The sequence below is a fragment of the Leuresthes tenuis genome, unplaced genomic scaffold (genome assembly GCF_036924035.1).
Source record: "Leuresthes tenuis unplaced genomic scaffold, fLeuTen1.0.hap1 SCAF_18, whole genome shotgun sequence".
Classification (NCBI taxonomy): Eukaryota; Metazoa; Chordata; class Actinopteri; order Atheriniformes; family Atherinopsidae; genus Leuresthes; species Leuresthes tenuis.
Window position 1 is genome coordinate 9,880,445 of NW_027325372.1, and position 22,069 is coordinate 9,902,513.

Sequence of the window (22,069 nt, forward strand, 5' to 3'; positions counted from 1 at the left end):
TCATAAAGGCAGGTGAGAATTACATTATCACACATATTTTCATGGCACAGTTGCCAAGGAAGTCAGATCTCCTCAGTACAATTTAACAGTGAGTGAAGGGAGGAGGAGTGGTGATAGGGTGGGGGTAGTGTCATATCTAAGTCATAGAAAAATGTTTGCTTCTTCACTTTACACAAACACAGTAATCAGTAAACACAAGAGATTGGAAATGATTCAGTGTATTTAATGGATGAAAAAATCTTTACAAAAACTGAAATGCTTTTTGGTCTCTAATTTACTTCTTCCCAGTCTTCTTCAAGTGCATCTGATAGCACTGCTCACATGCAATGGACAGTCCAACAACCAATGAAACAAACTCCTCAAAGTCCACCTGTCCATCACCGTTGGTGTCCAGGTCCCTCATGATCTTGTCAACAGCAGCAGGATCCTTCTGAGACTGTTTGAAAGTAAAAGAGTTGTTAAGGAGGGATCAACGGGAATATGTATTATGTAAGTAATACAATAATGATATGAGTCTCAGTGTTATCTACACCCTCTCCCCACCTTAAGGAAATTAGAGAGCTCGTTCTCCATCAGCTCTCTGAGCTCTCGCCGGCTGAGTGTGCCACTGCGACCATCCTTGGAAGCGTAGCGATGGAACACCTTGATGAGCGATTCCATGGATGTCTCCAGTTCTGAAGGCATGGTTGCTGGAATGGGTTTAGACTGAAAAACAACATTCAGATACAGTAGAAAATGTTGATTATGGTGAATGAGTTTCACTTCATTTGACATTTTTTTAAAACAAAGTCTGAGAGACCTTTCATTGCACAGTGTAAAACTGAATTATATAAACTTGTTTTTGTTGTAATGCTCAATATTAACCTAAGCAAGAGAATCTTGCATGAAAAAGTTCAATGATGACCTTATCTGAGCATTCAAAGGGGTCTAGGGGAGTTGAAAGCCCAGGAGCTGATAATCTCAGAGTGAATCATTGTTTTCTTTTAAACAATAGCTAGTTTGATAAAATCATCAATATTTATCCTACTCCAGTGAGACTTATCTAGATTAGCAGAAAAATCTAGATAACTCTTTGTTAAATATAAGAGAGATTTTGTCTCAAAAAAGAGATTGCATTGTAAGAGGATGCAACGTAGCAGAGGAATAGTTTACTCTCTTCCCCACTGATCAGTAAATCTCATAAGCAGTAAGTAGTGGTTATGTTATTATGTAGAATATGTAATTATGTCGTTAGAAAAAGATAACTGCAATAGACTCTATGACCCAAAGAAGATTCTTGAAACTCAATTCACTGTAAGCATAAGCTTTTCAGTGACAACAGATGAAAAGGAGAAGTGGGAGGGAAGGCTGAGGTTGCGTTATTTGTGTAAGGGGGAATGGAAAACTTGAGCGAGTTGAAACGTGAGGCCCAGAATGGTGGGATTCAGGGCAATTAATGAGAGAGGACAAAGTAGCAGCAAAATACTTGTGTGTACATGTCCACAGTCCAACCACGCCCTTAAGCACATTCTAGTGCACCTCCAGGCGTTAACAATGAACCGCTCCAATTCCAAAATTTTTCAACAGTTAGCTGTAAAATCCTAAAAGTTGGGAAAAAATGTATTTCAAAATAGTACATGTCCAATCCAAGAGGAGTCAAAGACAACGGACTCCCCAAACCGTGATTAAAAGTAGTACAGCAAAGGAAAATCACAATTTCTCGATATAAGTTTCAGTTAAGTTCAGCACCAACAAACACGCTTTGGTTTATAAGAAAACTTTGACTGGCACCAGAATAAAGAGGATAATGTAAAACAAATCCATACAAATTCTGACTGAGCTAAACCTGCAAGACAAGAGCAGCACCGTTAAATCTTACCTCGCAGGGCTGAGACGTGTCCGGCAGAGAAGGGGATGAAAAGTATAGAACCAGCGCAGGGGAGTTTTTATAGTGAGGCGCCGCCCTGGCTGCTGTGCGGTGAGTCAGGCTGACACACTGGACCCTGATGTTGACTTCATACGGGGTTTGGGAGGCAATTTAGTGAGCTGGGATTTATGAGTGACCATACGTTCCTATTTTTTTCACATGGGCTAGTAAACGCAGCATAATTGCTTCACGGAGCACTCATGGGCATCTTTTTCCTTCTGTTTACTGTTATTTCTAACAGCTCTGTGCAATGTCAGACCCCCTAACAGGCCACTGCAACTCTAATGGGGTTTACTATCTCTATCTCTAGACACACTGACAAAGTTTAAGCAGTTTAAAAGAAACGGGCAGCTGCCTGCTTTGACTTCACGATAATCTAGCCTTTTCAGGAGATTTATGAAGGATATCAAAGAAAGGGATGGTAGACAATCAAGAAGAAGATTTAGGCTATCACAAGCAAATACAACGAGCATGCGGGATTTATTATTTGCCAAAACACATCCCATTAACAGGTTAAAACCACATCTGTTACTTCTGAAACTATGAGAGCGTTTAAACAAGTAATTGCGCGCCATCCTGTGGTGGACAGATGGTAACACAAAGTTACATCGCGCATCACCTGGTCCATCTGATTTTATGTGATATTTTAATAACCTGATCTGTTTTTTTTTTGTTTGTTTTTTTAGGGGGGGGGGGGGGGGGGGGCACTGTGTGTGATCAGCAAAATGTTCAGCAATAATCACCAGTAAGTTTCATCTTAATATTACATATTTCATCTTATGCTCCGGGATGGATTTTACTCAACCAAAACTACAGCATTTGTCTGAAATGCTGTTCATGAAAAACAGGAGTAAATAATGTGGCTTAGCATCAGATAAATGCCAGTAACAGTAACTACTGTACCAGTAACAGCTTGGATTGTTTTATCGGGCTGGTCCAACAAAGTCTGTGCAAAGAGTAGTTGAAATGTTGATTGTTGTTGTTGGTCCTCATTTTCTTAGCTCTAATCAGTGCTTGTCTGTTTAAAGCTGTTCAGTTGTTGATGTGGTGCCATTAGGTGGTACTTTCTGAGGCTCTGTAGAAGGGATCTTTTTCCTTTCCTTGGGCCTCATGACTGTCGATCACAGTCATAAACTTTTCATTCTTTGGTTTTTCAGTTATTTACTTTCAGTTGACCTCTCTTGTACATCACGTCAATAACATTCTGGTCTGTTAGAAGCTATCTGCAGGTACATTAGTGCATGTTATGTATGAAAGAGTGAAGCAAAATTCCTCCTGTGCAATGTGATGCACAATGCAATGCGCAGTGAGATGGAATGCATCAAGTGCTTAGAGACATTGTAAAAGGAGGCTGAAACACCACCAATGAATGAGATTGAAGTGTCAAAATTGGGCTTAGAAATCATTGTTGACAGATGGAAAGAGAGACTTTGGACCATTGTAGACACGGGGTACCGCTTTGAGTCAGGTGGAAGCTTCTCGTGTTGAAGATGGATGGTGTCAGTTTGTAACAGATGCTTTCCCCAAACTGTGGTTACAGAAAAAATAATGATTTTGAATTCGGGTTTCAATATTTATTCCTAAAGCTCAAGAACTTGTGGGTTCCTCATTAAAATGAGACATCCCATTTCTTTGAACAGCATTTCGGAGACTTAGCTGCTGCTTCAGTAAAAGTTGATTGTACACTAATCAAGAAATTGACACACTCCATGAACGGAGGCCTCATGCAAATTATGGAAATGAGGTCTGACTGAGTGCCTTTGAAGGGCCAAAAGCAAGTAAATGGACTTTTTCTCTACAACAAATTTTTCTCTACATTTTTGTTCCACTTGCTCTAACAACTGAGAATAAAAAATAAATTTGGGATAAATTATTAAAGAAAATAGTTAATAAGCGAGCCTGAGCCTGCACGCTATTAGCTGCCTAAAGACATTTATGCCTTACTCCACCTTATGTTGAACCTTCAGTTTTGAGATTCTGTGATTGTTTGATTATTGTGCCAACAATGCATAGATAATAGTCAATCTGAATGAGTCATGACTCAGCCTGTTATCATCTGAAGTGCAAGTTTTACCATCCAAACACTGAAAGTATATTTTTGTGCATTTGCTTAACTCTTTTAAGATCTTTTGGGATTGGCTGAGTGATTTATATAGTTACAACATGTGTAATCAGGTAACTTGATTTAGAGCATAGAGAATTATGTGAGAGAGAAGCGCTTTTAGTTTTGTTGTATCTTGTAGAATTGGTGTTTGCAAGTCGTTATTGGTTGAACAGACAGATTGCACTCTTTGCATATTCTTCTCTTTTTGTTTAGTTTTCAGGACATATAATCAGCTGCACGTTAATGTGTTGGCTGAATTTGTGTGTACCTCAGTTATCTTGTTATTGCATGTTTTCATCCAGTTTATGACATAAAGTTCTCTGGCAGGTGGATTTTTATTACAGATATTTGGGCCCTCTTGTGGTGGGCATATGGCATTACAAACTTCATTTGGGAAGTGTCATGTGTCCCTTTTCAGAAGCATGCAGCTTTCTTCACATGTTCATGAACTTAATGAGTGTTGTTTAATTGACAAAATGTGAAATGTGATTGTAATATGTGGACCTTACTGGAAGAGACACAGACATCCATCACTAAAGCAGCTCATAATGCAACATAAAAATACATTACATTTATAATTACATATAAAATGTCTGCATTCCTTGCCTTGTAAACATATAGAAGTTTAATCAGTAACATGTATCAAAAATATCAAAAGAAGAAGAAGAGGACAGAAGGATTTGGTGGCACAAAAAAAGTACTACTAATAAAAATACTTCTGAATTGTACCCAAGTACTTAATCAAATATGCACAGTTATTTTCCACCACCAAACCTCTTTATGAGTCACACCCTACATGTTCATCTTTAAACATGTGTCCTGTTTATAACCAGTTTCATTGTAAAGCACATTCAGTCATGAGAGGTAGTGTGCTGCATGGAGCCATATATGTAGCTGTCAAGCAATAAAGATTAGCACAGAGTTGTACATAAAAGGCTTTGCATGTACTGTTTTTCCTTATACTTTTCATCTGGTTAAATTTCTGCTTCTATTGAGTTGTCAGATACTACAGTACAAATTACACCAACAAGCATACAGTATCTTTCTTTCATGCAGCCCTAAAACTCAGCCCAGATGTAGGAATAAACGATTAGTGTTGAACGTTTCTGGAAACCACAAAAATGCATCCTCTGAGCTTCTATGGAACAATAACCCAACATTTTTCTGGGTTATACATAATCAGGAACCTGCAGGCTAAAGGAACACTATAGTTTGTATCAACTACTTTTGTTGCTTCATCAAACAATGGTCTCCCACGGGACTCTGAGGAAAGTTGATTTAAACCCAGCTCTCCAGAGTGTTTGGAAAAGTCTCATACCTGTGTACGTTACGTTATGCATGTCCATGTTTTCCTGTAACATGAAATATGAAATGGTAACTCTGCTCCATAGTGACTTGGTTGCTTCCTATGTGCACCTGCACGCCTCACTAAGCTGCTTTGAACTAAGCAGTTACATGCCAAACATGCTAAACCCTGTTTGACCAGAATAACTTTATTTTGGTCTCATTTGACCAAGGAATGTGCTCCTGATCACCATCCTGCAGTTTTCTGACAAAGGACAAACTAAACTTTTCTTGGACACTGTCCATTAAGACACTGCAATGTCTCCAAATACAATGAATCCACTGAATTATCTGGACAAGACATAAGGCTTACAGAGACTGATTTCATGCTGTCACAGTCATAAACACAGTAAAGGGTAACAGATTAACGCAGTTTCAATTATGAACTTTCTATTTTATGGTCTCAAATCTAAATCAGATTTTACGGTTATGGCCAGAATTTGCTGTGTGTGACGTCCTTTACACTGTGTGAGGTGTCCGAAACAACTCTGACTTCCAAGTAGTGCATGTAGGTCACTATCATTGGAGCCTTTTTAACAGTAAAGCCAGTAAAGCAAGCAGTTATTGAGAGGTGATACAGTTTTTAATAATTTCACCCTGAAATTACATTGCATGCTCTTGCATATTGGATGCTTTTGCTTTTATTTTTTTTTCACTTTGAAAAATAAATTCTGTGTGTTTCACGACTCATTTGATATTGCATTATTATGATTGAAATCAAAACTAAACCTAGTGCATCTTTAAAGCGGTTTTGTAAAACCAACCCCTGACCTTTTAATGTTCTCAAGCAATTGTCTAACATAAATTATACTGATTTACTTTTATTTTGAGATGACTTGAATTGATTTGTTATTTTTTCCGAAGCATGATCAAGAAGGAAGTCAGCATGAGAGGCTGACAAAATGCAGGTTATCCCAGCGACATTATATCTATTGGTACCTCATGTAAGCTATTTATATATGGCCGCGATACAAATAAGCGCTAGTTCGGGGTGTTGTCTATATTTTCTCGTTTTATGTGGATCATGGAAATACAGCCTGTAACGAGGTCTACTTTCATGAGATCCATGAATCGCGGAATCAGAAATGTTCTTTTTTTCTAACAGTGACATCAGCCTTTATCCCCACTGTGTGCTCCATCATTTGAAGGCATCCTTTGACGGATGGGAAGGGTGGGGGGCGGGATCTCTGGGTAGGGAATAAAGCCACAGGCATCTGTTAATACTAGCGTAGATGTATGTTGACATTTGCTGCAAATCTTGAAATTGGATTTTTTTTCTTTCTTATTTCTGCATTCCATAGAGGGATGCGTGTTATTTTGTTTTTGCGGCAAAAAAGCCCAGACGACTGTCTTTTGATAAAACTGGGGGAAAAAAACGCAGGAATTACAAAACGAGAAACTGACTTTTAAGGACCATATACTATCAAGATCGTATATTTGTGTTATTAACATCTACTACACGGCCTGTGGCCTAGATACGTGTCGCTTTATATCCAGATGATGAGAACAGGAGAGAGATATTTTCTTCATATGGCAGAGATGGATTTAAAAACAGCCACATCAGCGATGGAAGCTTTGGTTCGTATCAGCGTAAGTAGCTGCTTTAAATGTCTGATTTTGTGTTGTCACTGAATGCTTATTGAAATCTTGGTGTGAGAAGACAGCAGCGTGGATTGCACCGTGGTTATTTTCGAACCCAGGTTAAAGGTTTTAACGCATTTGGTGCGAGATTCGATCTTAATTCTGCTTCGAAATTAGCAGAAATTAAACCGACGCTCGTTGATGAGACGCTGCTATGTATTGGTAAATATGTAATGGTGAAAGAGTATGGGTACAGACTGAAACGACGCGTTCCTTTTTTTTGGGGATCATTGGATGCTCGTTTCCATGGAGATGAGATGAGATGCAGGACTCCTGGTTGCTGCTGAGGATGGGGAGAAAACTGTGCCTGGATGCTGCTGGTAACAGTGGCAGTTATCCGGGGTTTCATACACGGTTACGTTCAACCGCGATGTCGCGAATGGTACACGCAGTGCACGTGCCAGGTAGCCTTACCCAAAAAAAGAAAAAAAAGATCCGTGCGGGGTGGGCGAGGGTGTGAATATTTTCATACTGTCGAATCAGCCACCGCGGCCCATTTCCTCTGGAGCCCATCTTACACCTCGATGCTGGCAATGTACTGCTTCAAACCCCTCCCCGATTTGCTAGAGACATCAGTGTCCTGATGCGGGAGATATATAGCCTACAGAGTCTACTGTCATGGCGCCTAGATTCCAGGTGAAGGTAAGGATGCGTCTCCTATACGCCCTCACCACGCCGCCACTGGACAGTAACAGTGCGCACAGGCCATTTTAGATGGATGCGGAGAGCCGCTGTTTGCCGCGGTTTCTTTAGCTTGCAGGAATTTAATAACCTGAAACTGCGTTTGGCTAAACTGTTGGAGGAGGAGATGGATAGGCCGTAATTGACATTGGAGAATGACACAGAGAGACTGAGGTGGACTAAGGGAGAAAGTAGGTTATTGTGATTATTCGGTTAATCCAATTTGATGCTTCAGGGTATGTCAAGGCACATTTTTTTTTCTCCACCGAAAAAGCCTGAGCTAATTTTACCTCAAAGATGTATGTAACTTAGCTATATCATTCTATTAGAAATATCATCAGTCAGCATTTATGAGTGACATTTTGGCGTCCCTTAATGTCCTCTTTAAAGTGTGCCCACCGGTTGTGGGTTTTGTGGTGTGCTGTGATAAGTCGTTCTGCTGTTGAATCACATCACATCGCAGACAGAAAATTCCCATATTCCCTATGCAGCATAGCCAGTCAGTGTAGTCTTGTCCTCTTTTTGACGTTAATTCCTAGTGTCTGTGATTGCTGCAGCTGAGTCTGCAACAGTTTTGTTTGAAGGTTGAGGTTGTGTGTCAAGGACATCCTGTGAAGCTAGAGAGAGCCGGCCAGCCCGAGTGGGCCAAAAAGACAAGAAAATTGAATGTGTTCCATCTGTGCTGCACTAACAAATACTGACTGAACACAAACTCTGACTGTTAAGAAAACATATGGTAAGATGGTACTACAAGTTATTATGGAACTGATTGGACTTTTTTTCATTTCTCCAAACTGTGGATTTAAAGTGATTATAGGTGTGAAGTCACAGTTTTCTGCAACAGCCTGTGAGCTGTTCTGCAAAATCCATGTCCTTGAGTGTGGCTGTGATGTGCTAACTGCTCCAGAGTTCCAAATTTACACTCGCCCCACAGCTCCGATGGCTGGTTTCTCATAGACTGAAGGTGCAGGTTCAGGAGTTAATGTAAGAAAGAATCAAACCCATTATCACTGCATTTTGCACAGTGATTTAAACCACTAAATGAACAAAAAGCACTATGTGTCTTTGTATCGTTCCCCTTAGTAGGGGCGTGTACTGTGTCGCCATAAAAGCCAACAGTTTCTCTACTTCGTAGGAAGTGTGTTGCATTAATGACGCTGGGTTTCTTATGTTATGGATGCATTTGTGGATTCTGATCTGAGCCAGTTGTCATTCTGGCCCAATGTATTCAACACACTGTTTGTATTGCACATTCATAACATTCACATGAAAAATATGATGTAAATCTAGTTCGTTTTCACAGTGTCATAAAGCCGTAATGTAGGTCCTAGTTAAGGAGCCCATGTCATATGCTCATATGAAGGACTGTGGACTAAGGGACACTTTGGTTGAATAATTAACGTTTGGTCTTTATCCATAATTAACCAGCCCTGTGTCGCCTTTCGAGAAAGCTTTTCATGCTGGCCACTCTAAGTCCTATCTTCTTATCTCCTCTAACCTGAATGCTATTTAGATGTTGAATATTTTGAAATATTGAATATATTTTAAAACATTTTAATATAACACAAATCCTTATCAGCAACTCTTACTTCTCTTTGATATTCTGTTAAAGGTTCAAGGTACCAATTTTTTCCTCTAAATGTTGAATTTTATACAAAATAATTCCATCTTAGGGACAATTCCTTTAAACAATTCTTCATCTCTTTGCTTCCAACAGTCTAACATGAAGAGCCTGGAGCATGAGTTGCACTGCCCTGTTTGTAAGGAAATAGTCAAACAGCCCGTGGTTCTGCCATGCCAGCACAGTGTCTGTCTCTTGTGTGCTTCTGAGGTCTTAGTGGCAAATGGCTATCCGCCTCCAGAGCTTCCTCCAGAGCCCAATTCCCCAGCCTCCACACCCAACACGCGCTCACCTCGCCAGGCACGCAGGCCGACCCCTAAAGCTGAGCAGCGGCCCATTGACCGTGTGCTACGATCAGGTAGGGAGTGCCTCTTCACTAGAATCCATCTGAGTTTGATCTCACAAAGGGAAGAGAAGGGGAATGCTTTTATTAGTTAATTTTTCCTTCCCTCCCTCTGCTTATGACTGGTTCTTTGTTTTGATTTGAGGTCCCCACCCGCCTTCCCCATCCATGCCACGGTCTCCTGGATATGGGACGTATCCAGGACGCCGCCGCAAGGAAGGCCCACCCCTGGTGATGATGTTCCCCTGCATCCCCTGCGGCCGAGATGTTGAACTAGGAGAGAAGGGCCTTACTGACTGTCTCCGCAACCTCACTTTGGAGCGCATAGTGGAGAGGTTGATATGACACAAGCATGCAAATCTGCACACATTCCTCAAACAAATAATGACCGGAAGAAAGAAAGATGTGCACATAAACCCCACACCTTCAGTGCAGATGATGTAAAGAAATGGATGGCTACGACCTGAAAAACAGGAGGATCGGGAACATGTCCAAATCTAATTGCCATTATTCAGCAGCAGCTGAACTGTGAAGAATCCTGCACAGTGTGCACTGCAACATATCGTACAGTAGCAAAGCCTTAATGACAGTGTTTTTCCACTGTCTAGCAGCTTTCTGTTCAGTTTCTCACGTCTTTGATACTTAGTCTCAATGTCACTCCCTGCACCTCTCACAGGTTTCAAAACCTTTTATAGGATTTGAATTAGTTTGAATTTTAACTTCTTGATTTTTACATTTTTGGTGACCGGGTGTCCTTTTGTGAAAAATATATTTAATCACAATGAAACAAACTAGATGGATAAATGCTAAACCAAACTCTTTCTCTTCTACCCTCTGTGCTTTCTCTCCACACTTCAAACAGGTACAGGCACACAGTGAGCCTGGGCAGTGTTGCTGTGATGTGCCAGTTTTGTAAGCCTCCTCACACTCTGGAGGCCACTAAGGGTTGTGCTGACTGCAGATCCAATTTCTGCAATGAGTGTTTCAAGCTCTATCACCCATGGGGAACGCCACGGGCACAACATGAACATATCCAACCAACACTCAACTTCAGACCAAAGGTACTGTCATACACTGAGACACTTTTTGCTAATCTTTATCTAGATATGGAACAATAAACTCTGAAATGATAACATGAAAGACAACAAAGAAATGTTCTATGCATTGAGCCTGTTGGTGCCACTTTCTTATATCAAATTCTGATTCTTATGTCACCGGCTCTACTCCAAGTTCCCCCCCCGGATGGCTGAGCTCCTCACCCTATGTCTAAGACTGAGCCCCTCCAAAGAAAATACATTTCAGCTGCTTGTATCCACAACCTCATTTATTTGGTCACTACCCAGATCTCTTGAGTGCGGGTGAGGGTTGGAACAAAGATTGACCAGTGAATTGAAAGCTTTGCCTTCCGGGTCAGCTCCCTCTTTACTACAACGAACAGGAGCAGTGCCCTCATTACAGCTGACGTAGCTCCTATCTGTCTGTCCATCTCCTGCTTCAACTTGCCATCACTTGTGAAGAAGATCCTGAGATACTTTAACTCGTCTCAGACCCGGAGAGCGCATTCCACATTTTGAGAACCATGGTTGAGAACCTTGGCCTCAGATTTGGAAGAGCTGACTTTCATCCTGGCACATTCAGACACTCAGCCGCCAACCGTTTCAGTGTGTGCTGGAGGTCTTGGCTTGAAGAAGCCAACAGAATCACATCATGTGTAAAAAGCAGAGCTGTGAACCTGAGGTTCTCTAACCAGAAGCCCTCCTCTCCCTGTCTATACCTCGAGATTCTGTCCATTAATAAATTACAAACAGGATCGTGACAAGTGGCAGCCCTCGTGGAGTCCAACAACAACAAGAATCAAACCCTTAGATATACATTTAGAACACAACCTGTGTTCACATTAAATTTAGCTTTTGTGTTATTAAGATGGATGCGGTGCAGAGTCAATGTTTTGACCTAATTGTTCGGTATTTTCAGGACAGACTTTTGTTATCTGAGCCACATAGATAAATATAACACCAGGGAACCTAAAATAATAAAAGTAGAAAACATTGCTTCTGTCTCTGTGTTTTCTTGATGCTTTCGCTGATGTTGGCTGTTTTACCAGATAGAATGACACATTTCCCATTCATCTGTACGTTACAGAGATTTGCTTTTTCTCTCCTAAGGTAAAGGTGAATTAATTATTTCTGATTGAATGTCCCTCTCTTCTCCAGGTCCTGACCTGTCCGGAGCACGACCAGGAAAAGCTGCAGTTCTATTGCAGGTCCTGTCAGCGGCTGCTCTGCCCTCTCTGCAAACTGCGCCGAATCCACGCTGGACACAAAATCCTCCCAGTGGCGCAGGCTTACCAAGCTCTGAAGGTATGACTGTGAATCTGACATAGACAAAATGAAAGGCTTGCAACAAAAGATAAAAAATGTACAGTTATGTATAAAAAGGCACACAGCTTGATGTCAGTGTTCATATGATGGTGTTTGTTCTGAAATTTCAATGTGACCTACAAAGAAACGTCTTTGATAGATTTTTAGCCAGATTTTGAAATTAGTTATAATTATAGAGGAATTACTCTTGAAAAGCAGCTATTGATATATGAGAGACTTATAAAACTAAAGCAGATAGACTAATATAAAGTTAATGTAAAGCTCTGTGTAATTTTTAATCTCTGTCATGTGTTTTTTTTTCTTCTGTTTATTCAACAGGAAAAGATAACTAAAGAGATTAACTACATTCTGTCCAACCAGGACACAGTTCTGGCTCAGATTACCCAGCTGGAGAGTGCGATCACTCAGACTGAGGTGATTCATTCTTTTGACTGATAAAATGTTGGTCGGTGAACATTAAATTTACATCAGTTAGCAGCTTAATCTCATAAAACTGTTGAAGCTGCTGTATTCTGGTTCCTTTTGGTGGTTGCAGGAAGCAGAAATATTAGACTTCAGTCACATTGACAGTGACTGAAAGAATTGCATTTTTATCCAGAGCAAATACCTCAAGTTTGTGTAATGTAGAAATAAATATGGAGTTTGATACACAATGATGAATACATATGGAGCCCAAGTGCGCGACACTTTTCGCACAAAAATTCTCTTTAACGTATTTCCAGTGAAACTGCAACTTCCGATAATTCTTGGTGTGTTATAATTTTCTGTGTATTAACCACCCAGCCAAACATGAAGGATTTAAACAACTGCCAAATAAATAAAGTTTGGTTTTAAAGAGAAACTGTGGGCGTGTCCACTGAGGGCACTGACAGATCTCTGACCAGCAACCATAAATAACGTTTGGTTACATTCCATCTCAACAACATTGCATTCCAGTGACATTGTTAAATTGTGCAGTTAACATTCACATGGCAGGTTTGTGGGGCTGCACAGTGGTGTGATGGTGAAAGTTCCAGGTTTTCCCCATGCATGGCTGGGTTCTCTCTGGGAAAAACTGTTTCCTCCCACAGTCCAAAAACATGCATGATTAATTAGGGATTTTAGATTTTAGATTGACCCTGTGAGTAAGAGTGAGTGTGAATGGTTGTTTGTCTCTGTGCTGAAACTGTGACGAACCGGCACTTGTTCAGGGTGTGCCCGCCTCTCACCTGATGGCAGGTGGGATAGGCTCCAGCCCTCCCACAACCCTGATTTCGATTCAGCAGGTATAGAAGATGGATGGATGGATGGATGGCAGGTTTATCTTGAGAACTGGCACTCATGATCTCAGCCGATATAACACACAAGTGGCAGAGTGAGGGAGTCAATTCGGCTATGATAAACCGTGGCAGCCGAGCTTCTGTTTGTCCCAGCTGTCTCCGGTGAAAATCTGTAAAACTGCCAGGTGAAAAATGAAGCTAGTATTGGCTTTGATCCTCAGTTTTATATCATGTGTCTCTTCAAAAAAATCAGTCCTTACAAAAGCATAGCAACAAGCGCTTATGAAGTTCGAAATATATTATTGTTTAGTCGATGCAGATGGGGAAATTATTAACCATTCATTCAGTGCATTGTTAAAAATCCATATGTCTACGACAACAAACTTGATGTACACGTGCTTTTTAAAAAGAATGAATCTGCTTTTGTGTGTTTTAAACTTTGTAAGCTCTTTAAGGCTTTAGGAATCCCTGTGAAGATGCATTGTTAGCCCATCTCAGCTGGGTGTTAGTTTTCAGATGTTTGAACTTGTCTGTGTGTTATTCATCACCAGGTTAACAGCGTGTCAGCCAGAGAGCAGCTGGCTCAGAGTATCAGGGATCTGACTGCTGCTCTGGCTGAGCGTCACGCCTCATTCACCCAGGCTCTGGAAGTGGCGCGACAGAAACGAGGCGAAGCATTGGCTGCTCAGGTGGCGGAGAGACGGGGCTTGATGGAACATGCAGGGCTCATGGCGTTCACCCAGGAGCTGCTGAAAGAATCAGACCAGCCCTGCTTTGTGCAGGCTGCTCGCCAAACTCATAACAGGTTTTGCATTTGTTTACCTAAGGCATAGAAAAGTTCTGTCTTGACTTATATATTTAACTATTAGAACAAGGGATAAGCTCATTGGTTTCATTAGCTGTATGGCAGCTTATTATGCTGATAGCATGTTTATTATGCTAATAGCATGTTTATATATCACTCAGAATGAATGTTTTTGTGTTCATGTTACATATGTCATGTGCGTTTATGCACCTCAATATCATCAATGATGCTGGCTAAACAATGTCTCTTTGTTATTTAGACATTTTTTCCCTCTCGTATTTATATGATTACTCAACTTATAAAGTATTTTGTTTCCTCTGTCCCAGCTTTTAAAAAATGCTACATCTGATTAAAACTGAGCATAAATTTATCAGAAAAAGGAAAAGTTTCCTATTCTCAGCTTTTGAGAATCTACAAGCTAATTCCAATTTAAAACAGAGTTTGAATGTTTTTGATTTTTTGGATATAGGCGTATACGGTGTGCCATGCTTCCTCACATTTCTGATTGTTTTAGAACTAATCACTGAATACACCATTGCAGTAGGTAGTGTGTTCTCTCACACTGCAAAACTCAAACTCAAAGTAGATAATCTCTTATAAACACTCACCAAATGTGAATTGATCTCCAGCAGAAAATTTGCTCATCTTTTATTTTATCTTTTCTAAACATCCCTCCCAGCTTATTAGTCTGTCTCCAGCCCACCCATCTTGATGAAAGCAATGTGTAGACGCTGTCTCTCCTCTTAACTGTCTTCCCTGTTTTTGATTGCACCAGGCTGAGTAAAGCAATTGAGAATCTCCAGCATTTCACCTTAGCTGCCGATCCATCCTTCAGACACTTTCAGTTGGATGCCTCCAAAGAGCTCAAACTCCTGACAGAGCTGAACTTCATCCAGGGTGAGAAGGGGAGCAATGAGATGAAGGGGAAAGAAGGGCAAGAATGAGGGGGGAGAAAATGGATGGGTAGAAGATAAGGAAGAAAATAAGGAGGAGACTTGTTTACTTAAGGGTACATTTACTCAGTTTACGCCATGATTAACCCCACATTAACCATATTCTTGTCGTAGCTCCTCTGGCTCCAGTCATCGATACTCAGCGCACTCTGGCCTACGACCAGCTCTTCTTGTGCTGGCGACTACCCCAAGAGTCTGCACCCGCCTGGCACTTTTCAGTGGAGTACCGCCGCCGAGGTGTGGTGCCAGGAGGAGCCTCCAGAGGCGGGATCAGAGGAGGACTGGCTGCTGCCCGTTGGGGCTGGCAACGACTGGATGAAGTGAGTGGAAGCAGTGCTGTGATTGACAGGTTGGAGATGGACAGCGTGTACGTGCTGCGGGTGAGAGGCTGCAACAAGGCAGGCTACGGGGAGTACAGCGAGGAGGTGTACCTGCACACTCCACCTGCACCAGGTGAGGGTACACTCTGAACTTTTTGATTGTCAATGCCATGGAAAGACTGCACTGAATCAACACATGGACAAAAAAGAAGATAAGACTAGTTTTAATGTACATGAGGTGTGAATCTCTGTTTTCTTTATGATTATGTTGATGATTATGATTTTCTTTCACATATTTATTGGTTATGCATGGATCTGGATCATTAGGTTCAACTGATCATCCAAAAACATTTGTTATTCCGTCAAAAAAAACTTAAATCTAGGTACAGAAAGAACTTTTCATTCTTTAGTAATTTCATGGTATGAGGTGCTCTGCTAAATGAAATGAAAACGCAGCAGTCAGAGTGAGACAAATAAGGCCAATAGCATCCTGGCTGCCCTGCAGTGGAGGGTAAGCAACACAAGGAAGAAATTTTACATCCACTTCGATAAACTGTTTTGTTTAGTGTAATGACTTAAATTGCTTCACAAATCCAAGTAACATAGGATAGATAATACACAAAAGGAGGAAGTTTAATGTCATGCAATGTGGTACAAATATGCATAAAAATAATAATTTATCGAAGAGCTCATAATGCAGTGATGTTGACTCAGATAAGTCCATTTTGGTTGGTTTAAACTCGTTGGAGTAGATCTGTATAATTCCAGGTCCATCCATCCATCCATTTTCTATACCGTCGGTCGGGTCACAGGGTAATTCCAGGTCTATATAAATATTTGGACTTTTCATGGCCAAACTAATGAATTGACTTTTCATAAGAAGTGTCTGTGACTCACTCTTACTTAAACATGAGTTATCACAGCACAGTTTCTGTTTTTTTTTTTAATACCCCACTTAATCTCAGTAAGCTTTTAACCAGGAAGTAATTGTGCATACCGTACCTGTCTTTGCTAACAATTAGATTTTTGATGAAAATTTTGGGCAGCTGTCATGCAAAAAGATTGATTCAATAAACTTGGTTCAACTTTATTATTTGTTCAATATGATATTACAGTGGGGGCTTTAGGAACTTTTAAATGATATGACTCATCTGGCAATTAATCTCTCCTGATTTTAATCCCTTTGAACTTTTATCTATTGACTCAAACACAGAATTCTTTTACATCTACTATAGCTTTTCCAAAGGGGCTGGTGACTGCTGGCCCAGCTTTAACAGTGGAATTTTACTGATCTCTTGTGAAATCCCTGCCTCAACATGTGGCAGTTCTAAACAAGGTTGATGTTAAATTCTCCACAGCTATAGTCATCTTTGCGTGATTATTCTTATCAAGATTCACAAGTGTTATGACAATATTGCTAAAGTTGATTCCTAAGACATGAGAAAGTGGTGTGATTGGTGAAAAGTAAAAACCGTTAAACAGGTTGTGTGGTGGGGAGTAACCCAGCCAATATAGACATCTTTAGTTGGAAGCACACACAGGGGTACCGACCCAGTAAATGTTTCTCAGATCAAAAAAGTCTTTGTGCAACAACTGTTGAAAGTATGGAAGGTCAAAGCTGTTTTTTTGACAGATTATCCAGGGGTTAGTTTGACTTTTTTAACTGTATTAATTGCTCTTACAACTATGGTGCTGCTTTTACTCTCCAGATCTACCAGATCTCATGTTTCAACATCCTTCAAACGCCGCCCTGTTTGTTGAGACAACATTAAGAGCTTTATTTGACTGATACACTCACACTTCTTCACCCCAAATAAAAAGAATGTGATTTATATCTTCGACCTGATTATGCAGAGGTTTTCCTGCTGACACGCAACTCCACGACAGTTACAAGAAAATCTCATTACATCCACAGACACTGAGGTGCAGCTCCTGTCATCCAGGAGCCACTCACCTTGTCTCCTCTGCTATTATTTATCATTTAAAGTTAAAGCATTAAAATGTTTACCTGGGTGAAATGCTTAAAATTCATAATCTTTCTTTTCTTTCTCATTCCCATCTTTTTTTTACACTTCTCCCCACCTCTCTCTCTTCATTTTCAGCACATCATCTTGCGCTTTATTTCCTTATCTTTCTCTCATCTTTTGTTTCCATTTCACAGCTTTGTACTTGTCATCTTCTACTGTGCCACTTCCACGCTGCCAATCAACATGCCTCCTAGAGAACGTAAGAAGTGCATTCATCCCTTTGCCACCTCTCTGTACCCCATACCACATAATTCTTTCCTCTCCTCCTCTTTCTGTATGTGGTCATCCCACTCAGCTTCTGTTACCAGACGCCCACTCATCCCTCTGCGTCCAATTTTAACTCCTGCCTTGAGAGCTGTCTGAGCACTGATGAGGTTTGCAGTTTGTTAAGACCTGAGGCTTAACAGCATGGATCTGATTCAGATCTAGCGGCTTTTTAATGGTCGATTTGAGTGACTGGTGAATTCCTTGTGCCCCTATTGGCTGTTTTACCTTCCTGCTATCCTCCTTCTTTTCCTCTGATAAAAAAAAAAACACTTCCCACCGCTGAAGCTTTATGGGGATACCTGCTGTATTATGTTCCCTGAGTCATCAATGTATAGATCGATGTCCTTTTCTCTTCCAGTGCTGGTGGGAGGAGGTGCATGTCTGTTCTCTGTTTCTCTCCTCTCAGTTGCTTTTTTATTCTCCTCACTTCTCCTCTCCTCGCTACTTTCTGACTAAAAATATGTACAACTTTCCTTCTGTCGCCTCCCCAAATTCACTTCTAAAACCCCTATGTCACATTTCGTAATGCATCTGGCTATCTTTATTCATGTCTCTCAATTCTTCTGGTCTCCGATCTCTCCCTGTTTTTCTCCCTTTACTCTGCTGTGTCCTGTCAGTGCTTAACTTCTACCTGGACTCTCGCTGGGGTCTCCATGCCGACCGGCTGGTCGTCAGCAAAGAGCAGCGCGGTGCTCGCAGTGTCCCCGGCCTCTCTCTTCTTCAGGCCGCTGACCACGCACTCACCTCCTGTCACCTGACTTCTGATCTTCTTGTCGGGGATGTAGCCATTACACAGGGAAGGCACTACTGGGCATGCTCAGTTGAACCTGGATCTTACCTCGTGAAGGCAAGTTATTTCTAGCTCTTTTTCCATCATACCACGACTTATGTGAACAGTTTTGATTGAGACTGCCTTGTGCATATGGATGGCAGTGCCAGATGACATTTTTGGGAGGAATTCAGTGGTGAAAAAAAGGCAGTATTGGTGAATTGAATTTGATGCGAGCTGCCATGCGTAGCCACTAAAGTTCAATGACTAATGGACGGACATGTGACCTTTCTGGTTGTTTAAACGCCAAACGTGCAGCCATTTTCTGAATCATCTGTAGGAGTTCCACTGTGCATGCTGGGAGTCCAACTAGAGGAGAATTACAGTAGTCATGGCAAGGGATAACCATGGCCTGTAGCTGGCATTTAGTTGCATGCAGAATCAGATATAGCCTCATATTTTTTTCATCGTGTAAAGTGCACAGTAACATGACTGCGAGACAGGTACAAAAGGATGAAAAGACTATCAGCCAGGTTTCTTTCAACTTTTCTTGAGGCAAAAGATGCAAAAATGATTTTTATGTTTTAGGTCAGCTGGATGAAAATTATATGATCTGACTCAAAGAGTCAAACTGTGAACTTAAAAATGTTTCTAAGGTGGATTGTTTTGACGGAAATGTATTAACATGTTTATTTGACTTTATTTGAAATTACACGTTTATGCACAACATTTATGTTGTTTTTGAAATTGTGCTGTGTTGTGCATGAAATTACCAGCAGAGACACACTCATCCTCTCATGAAATGCGTCTACTTCACTTTAAATAATTTGATAAAAACAGAGGTGGCCCCATTGTGATTTATTACAAAATAAATCTTTAGTTTGTTCCAAAGTGTTGCGTTTGTTCTTCTCGAACAGGTGGGAGTTGGTCTGGAGTCCAAACTGCAGGAGTGGTTTCACCTTCCACAGGACATGGCCAGTCCCCGGTGAGTAAAGCAGACAAAAAAAAGAGGAACTTGTGTGAATAAATAAACAGTAAGAACACTAGAATAACATCTCCAATGGGTACTGTCCTTCTGTCTGATCCATAGAGACATTGTAGAGAAGCTTGAAATAAAGATTGGAAATAAAATAACAGTATATTGAGATGAAAATAAAACCCTTTAATATTTTTACTGATAGGCTTTTGGTTGGCCATTTATTTGATTTTAAATTTACGGTTCTGTATAATTTATTTTAAACGTCAACACAGCAGCAAGTCCATTATTATGTGTTTTACCCGGGACAGAGATGTTTCATGGGCTTAACGTTAGGTTTTACTTATGGTTTTGCCTCAGTTTGACTTGACTTGACTGAGTTTGTTCCACTTGACTATGACACAGAGTGCTCTCATAAGATTGTATGTGATCCCCTTAAATCCAGATAAATAGAGATATTTTTATATTTATACTGGTTAATTGAGGCTTACAGAGTTCCCATATCATGTTGCACTCTGTTAACATGTTTTTATGAGAGCAAAAGGAGTACAAAAGACTTGAAAGACTTGCTAAGCAGATGAAGAAATAGATCAAGCATCTCATTTTGTGAATGAATGACTAATCCTCCTTTTTTCTTATTTGTACTGTTTCTACAGTTACGACCCAGACAGTGGCCATGACAGCGGAGCAGAAGATGCGCTGGACTCTGCACCACCTTTCTGTTTCCTCACCATGGGTATGGGTAAAATCTACCTACCCCAGCACAGCTACCACCACCACAGTAATCAAGGTAATGGTAATCGAGACCCCATTACCAACGGCAATGGCCCCTCCTCGCCTTCAGGCATCACCTACCCGCTGCCGCCCCGACTCGGTGTGTGCCTTGACTTTGAGAAGGGACGCGTCACCTTCTATGACGCCCACTCTTTGCGGCCTCTGTGGGAGGGTCATGTGGATTGCTCTGGCCCAGTGTGCCCTGCTTTCTGTTTCATTGGTGGAGGGGCACTGCAGCTGCAGGAGCTGGTGGCTAATCGCAATGCAGATCAAACTCCGGTCAGGCGGGTAACCATTCAGCCCCGTGGCTCTAATTTGAACAACAACTGATGCCTGATCTGAGGTTTTAATGGTAATCTGGAATGTATTTGTCTATTGTGAAGTATTTACTCAGCTAGAGCGAAAAGTTAGACATCTCAGCGATTTTCTTTTGTATTTGATTTTCTTGGATAAGAAGATGTTTCTATAGCAACAAATATGCAATGTAATTATGTTTCTTACATTTTTGTTACACGCAGTTTTGCAGGAATTATTGCTTAAGTAGTGTCTGGTTAATGTAATTATACCTTCTGTGCTTGCACTTATGGCCAGGCTATATTGCATACATTTATAAAGCTAATGTAAATAAAGCACCACAGAGTTTTGTCTCCCCTGTAGAAACTTTCTTCTGTCATTTCTTGTCTTTAATCTCTGCCATTTGCTTTGTAGATATGGACATTACATGAGTGCAAAAAGAATATTAGAGAATATTTTATTGCATCCATAAGTAAATCTGTGTTTAACCACAGTTAATGCTAGTCGTGATGCCATTATGATCTCAACCAAAGTTATTGTTTTTCTAGGATGTCATTGAGGGAAATTAGTGGTAGAGAAGAACAATGAGGCAATGCAGCAATTAGAGGCTCCAATTATACCTCTGCTGCACAGCTAATCACTAGTTTCCACAGTTTGTTTGTGCATTGCTGTTTCGTATTTCAAAGACATGAGTCTGATGTTTGCGTGTGTGCGTGTGTGGGCACTTGTGTGTTTAATTCCCCGAGCTCTTGAGAGCGTGTGGTTTGACTGATAATAGCGGCGACGGGCTGTCAATAAAAAGTTGTTTTCTCGCAAATATTTTTTTTTTCAAACTTTGCTTGATTGTAAGTTAATGAGCAGTGCTTCTAATGAAAAGAGTAGCAGATTAACTCAGTGTAAACTTCACCTGCTGGCAGAATGTTTGCAAAAGAAAAATGGATTAAGGAAATAAACACTGAATAAATCCTACTTGTTTAAATTACAAAAACTCCCTCTGTCTCCTGTTTCTATTGCCGTTATGAGTTCAGTAAATGTTTCAACTATTTAGTTTGACCACTAGGGGGCAGAAACACACAGCAGAACACTAAAGACAGTCCAATCTCAGTTGAAATCACTGCAACGTGTGTAATGGTCAGGATGTTCTTATTTGGGAAGAGGAATGATGTGAATTTGATATTTGTTTTTGGATTTTTGATAATCTAAGTTTTGAATAAGCTATTTATAACCAAATTTTCTCCTTGAATTCTTACCGATTTACTCATACATACAGAGAGGTAACAATTTGAAGGAAAACTCTGAATAAATGAATGGAAAAACAACACTAATGTGCCTGTCTCCTGTCACAGCTGAAATGCATGGTGCAGTGTAGCAGTTAACATCTAATCATGCTTTAGTGCAAAAGTGTTGAGCCAGCCCAGTTGATCCAGTTTATTCTAATTTTATGCATCTCAAATGGTTGATGTTTTGAAAGCAGCAGGTTTTAAAGGGACATCTGCATTTAAATCTTTAAGGAAGAGGTTTTTTTTGTATAAAGACATTAAATTGTCACACTGCATTTTTGTTAATGCTGGCATCATCTCTAAAATACACAAAAGATTTCCATT

The 22,069-nt window shown here is 40.6% G+C and overlaps 2 protein-coding genes across 6 annotated transcripts in view; one reads left to right on the forward strand and one right to left on the reverse strand.

Moving 5' to 3' along the window:
* Positions 1-202: 202 nt before the first annotated feature.
* The window catches only part of s100a10a (S100 calcium binding protein A10a), a 150,955-nt gene continuing 129,088 nt past the window's right edge, over positions 203-22,069 (reverse strand). Inside the window, exons 1-3 of one of the 3 annotated variants that reach the window (XM_072369934.1) lie at positions 1,859-1,958; positions 544-705; positions 203-436 (exon numbers count right to left, since the gene is read on the reverse strand). In XM_072369934.1, coding sequence (XP_072226035.1) covers positions 275-436; positions 544-684 — 303 coding nt within the window. In that variant the 5' untranslated portion in view covers positions 685-705; positions 1,859-1,958 and the 3' untranslated portion in view covers positions 203-274. Of the gene's footprint in view, positions 437-543; positions 708-1,858; positions 1,959-22,069 lie in introns of those variants that run through there. The other 2 variants (XM_072369935.1, XM_072369936.1) reach the window with 2 other exon arrangements.
* On the forward strand, positions 6,557-21,447 carry trim46b (tripartite motif containing 46b). 3 transcript variants are annotated; one of them, XM_072370755.1, is made up of 12 exons: positions 6,557-6,944; positions 9,394-9,655; positions 9,786-9,975; positions 10,503-10,701; positions 11,854-12,000; positions 12,340-12,435; positions 13,832-14,085; positions 14,861-14,982; positions 15,153-15,491; positions 18,270-18,499; positions 19,339-19,406; positions 20,054-21,447. In XM_072370755.1, exons 1-12 carry the CDS (start codon positions 6,852-6,854, stop codon positions 20,499-20,501), a joined length of 2,448 nt encoding a protein of 815 aa, XP_072226856.1. In that variant the 5' UTR covers positions 6,557-6,851; the 3' UTR covers positions 20,502-21,447. The 3 variants fall into 3 exon arrangements, with proteins under 3 accessions (XP_072226856.1, XP_072226857.1, XP_072226858.1); XM_072370756.1 differs by having other exon boundaries at positions 6,557-6,932; XM_072370757.1 differs by lacking the exon at positions 6,557-6,944 and adding an exon at positions 7,398-7,637.

What these genes read in the sequence shown, in the direction of transcription:
- trim46b (XM_072370755.1), top strand. Translation starts at nt 6,852, where the DNA reads ATGATGAGAACAGGAGAGAGATATTTTCTTCATATGGCAGAGATGGAT. An exon ending in TTGGAGCGCATAGTGGAGAG is followed by an intron (nt 9,976 to 10,502) that starts GTTGATATGACA and finishes CACTTCAAACAG; the next exon opens with GTACAGGCACACAGTGAGCC. An exon ending in GTGCGATCACTCAGACTGAG is followed by an intron (nt 12,436 to 13,831) that starts GTGATTCATTCT and finishes ATTCATCACCAG; the next exon opens with GTTAACAGCGTGTCAGCCAG.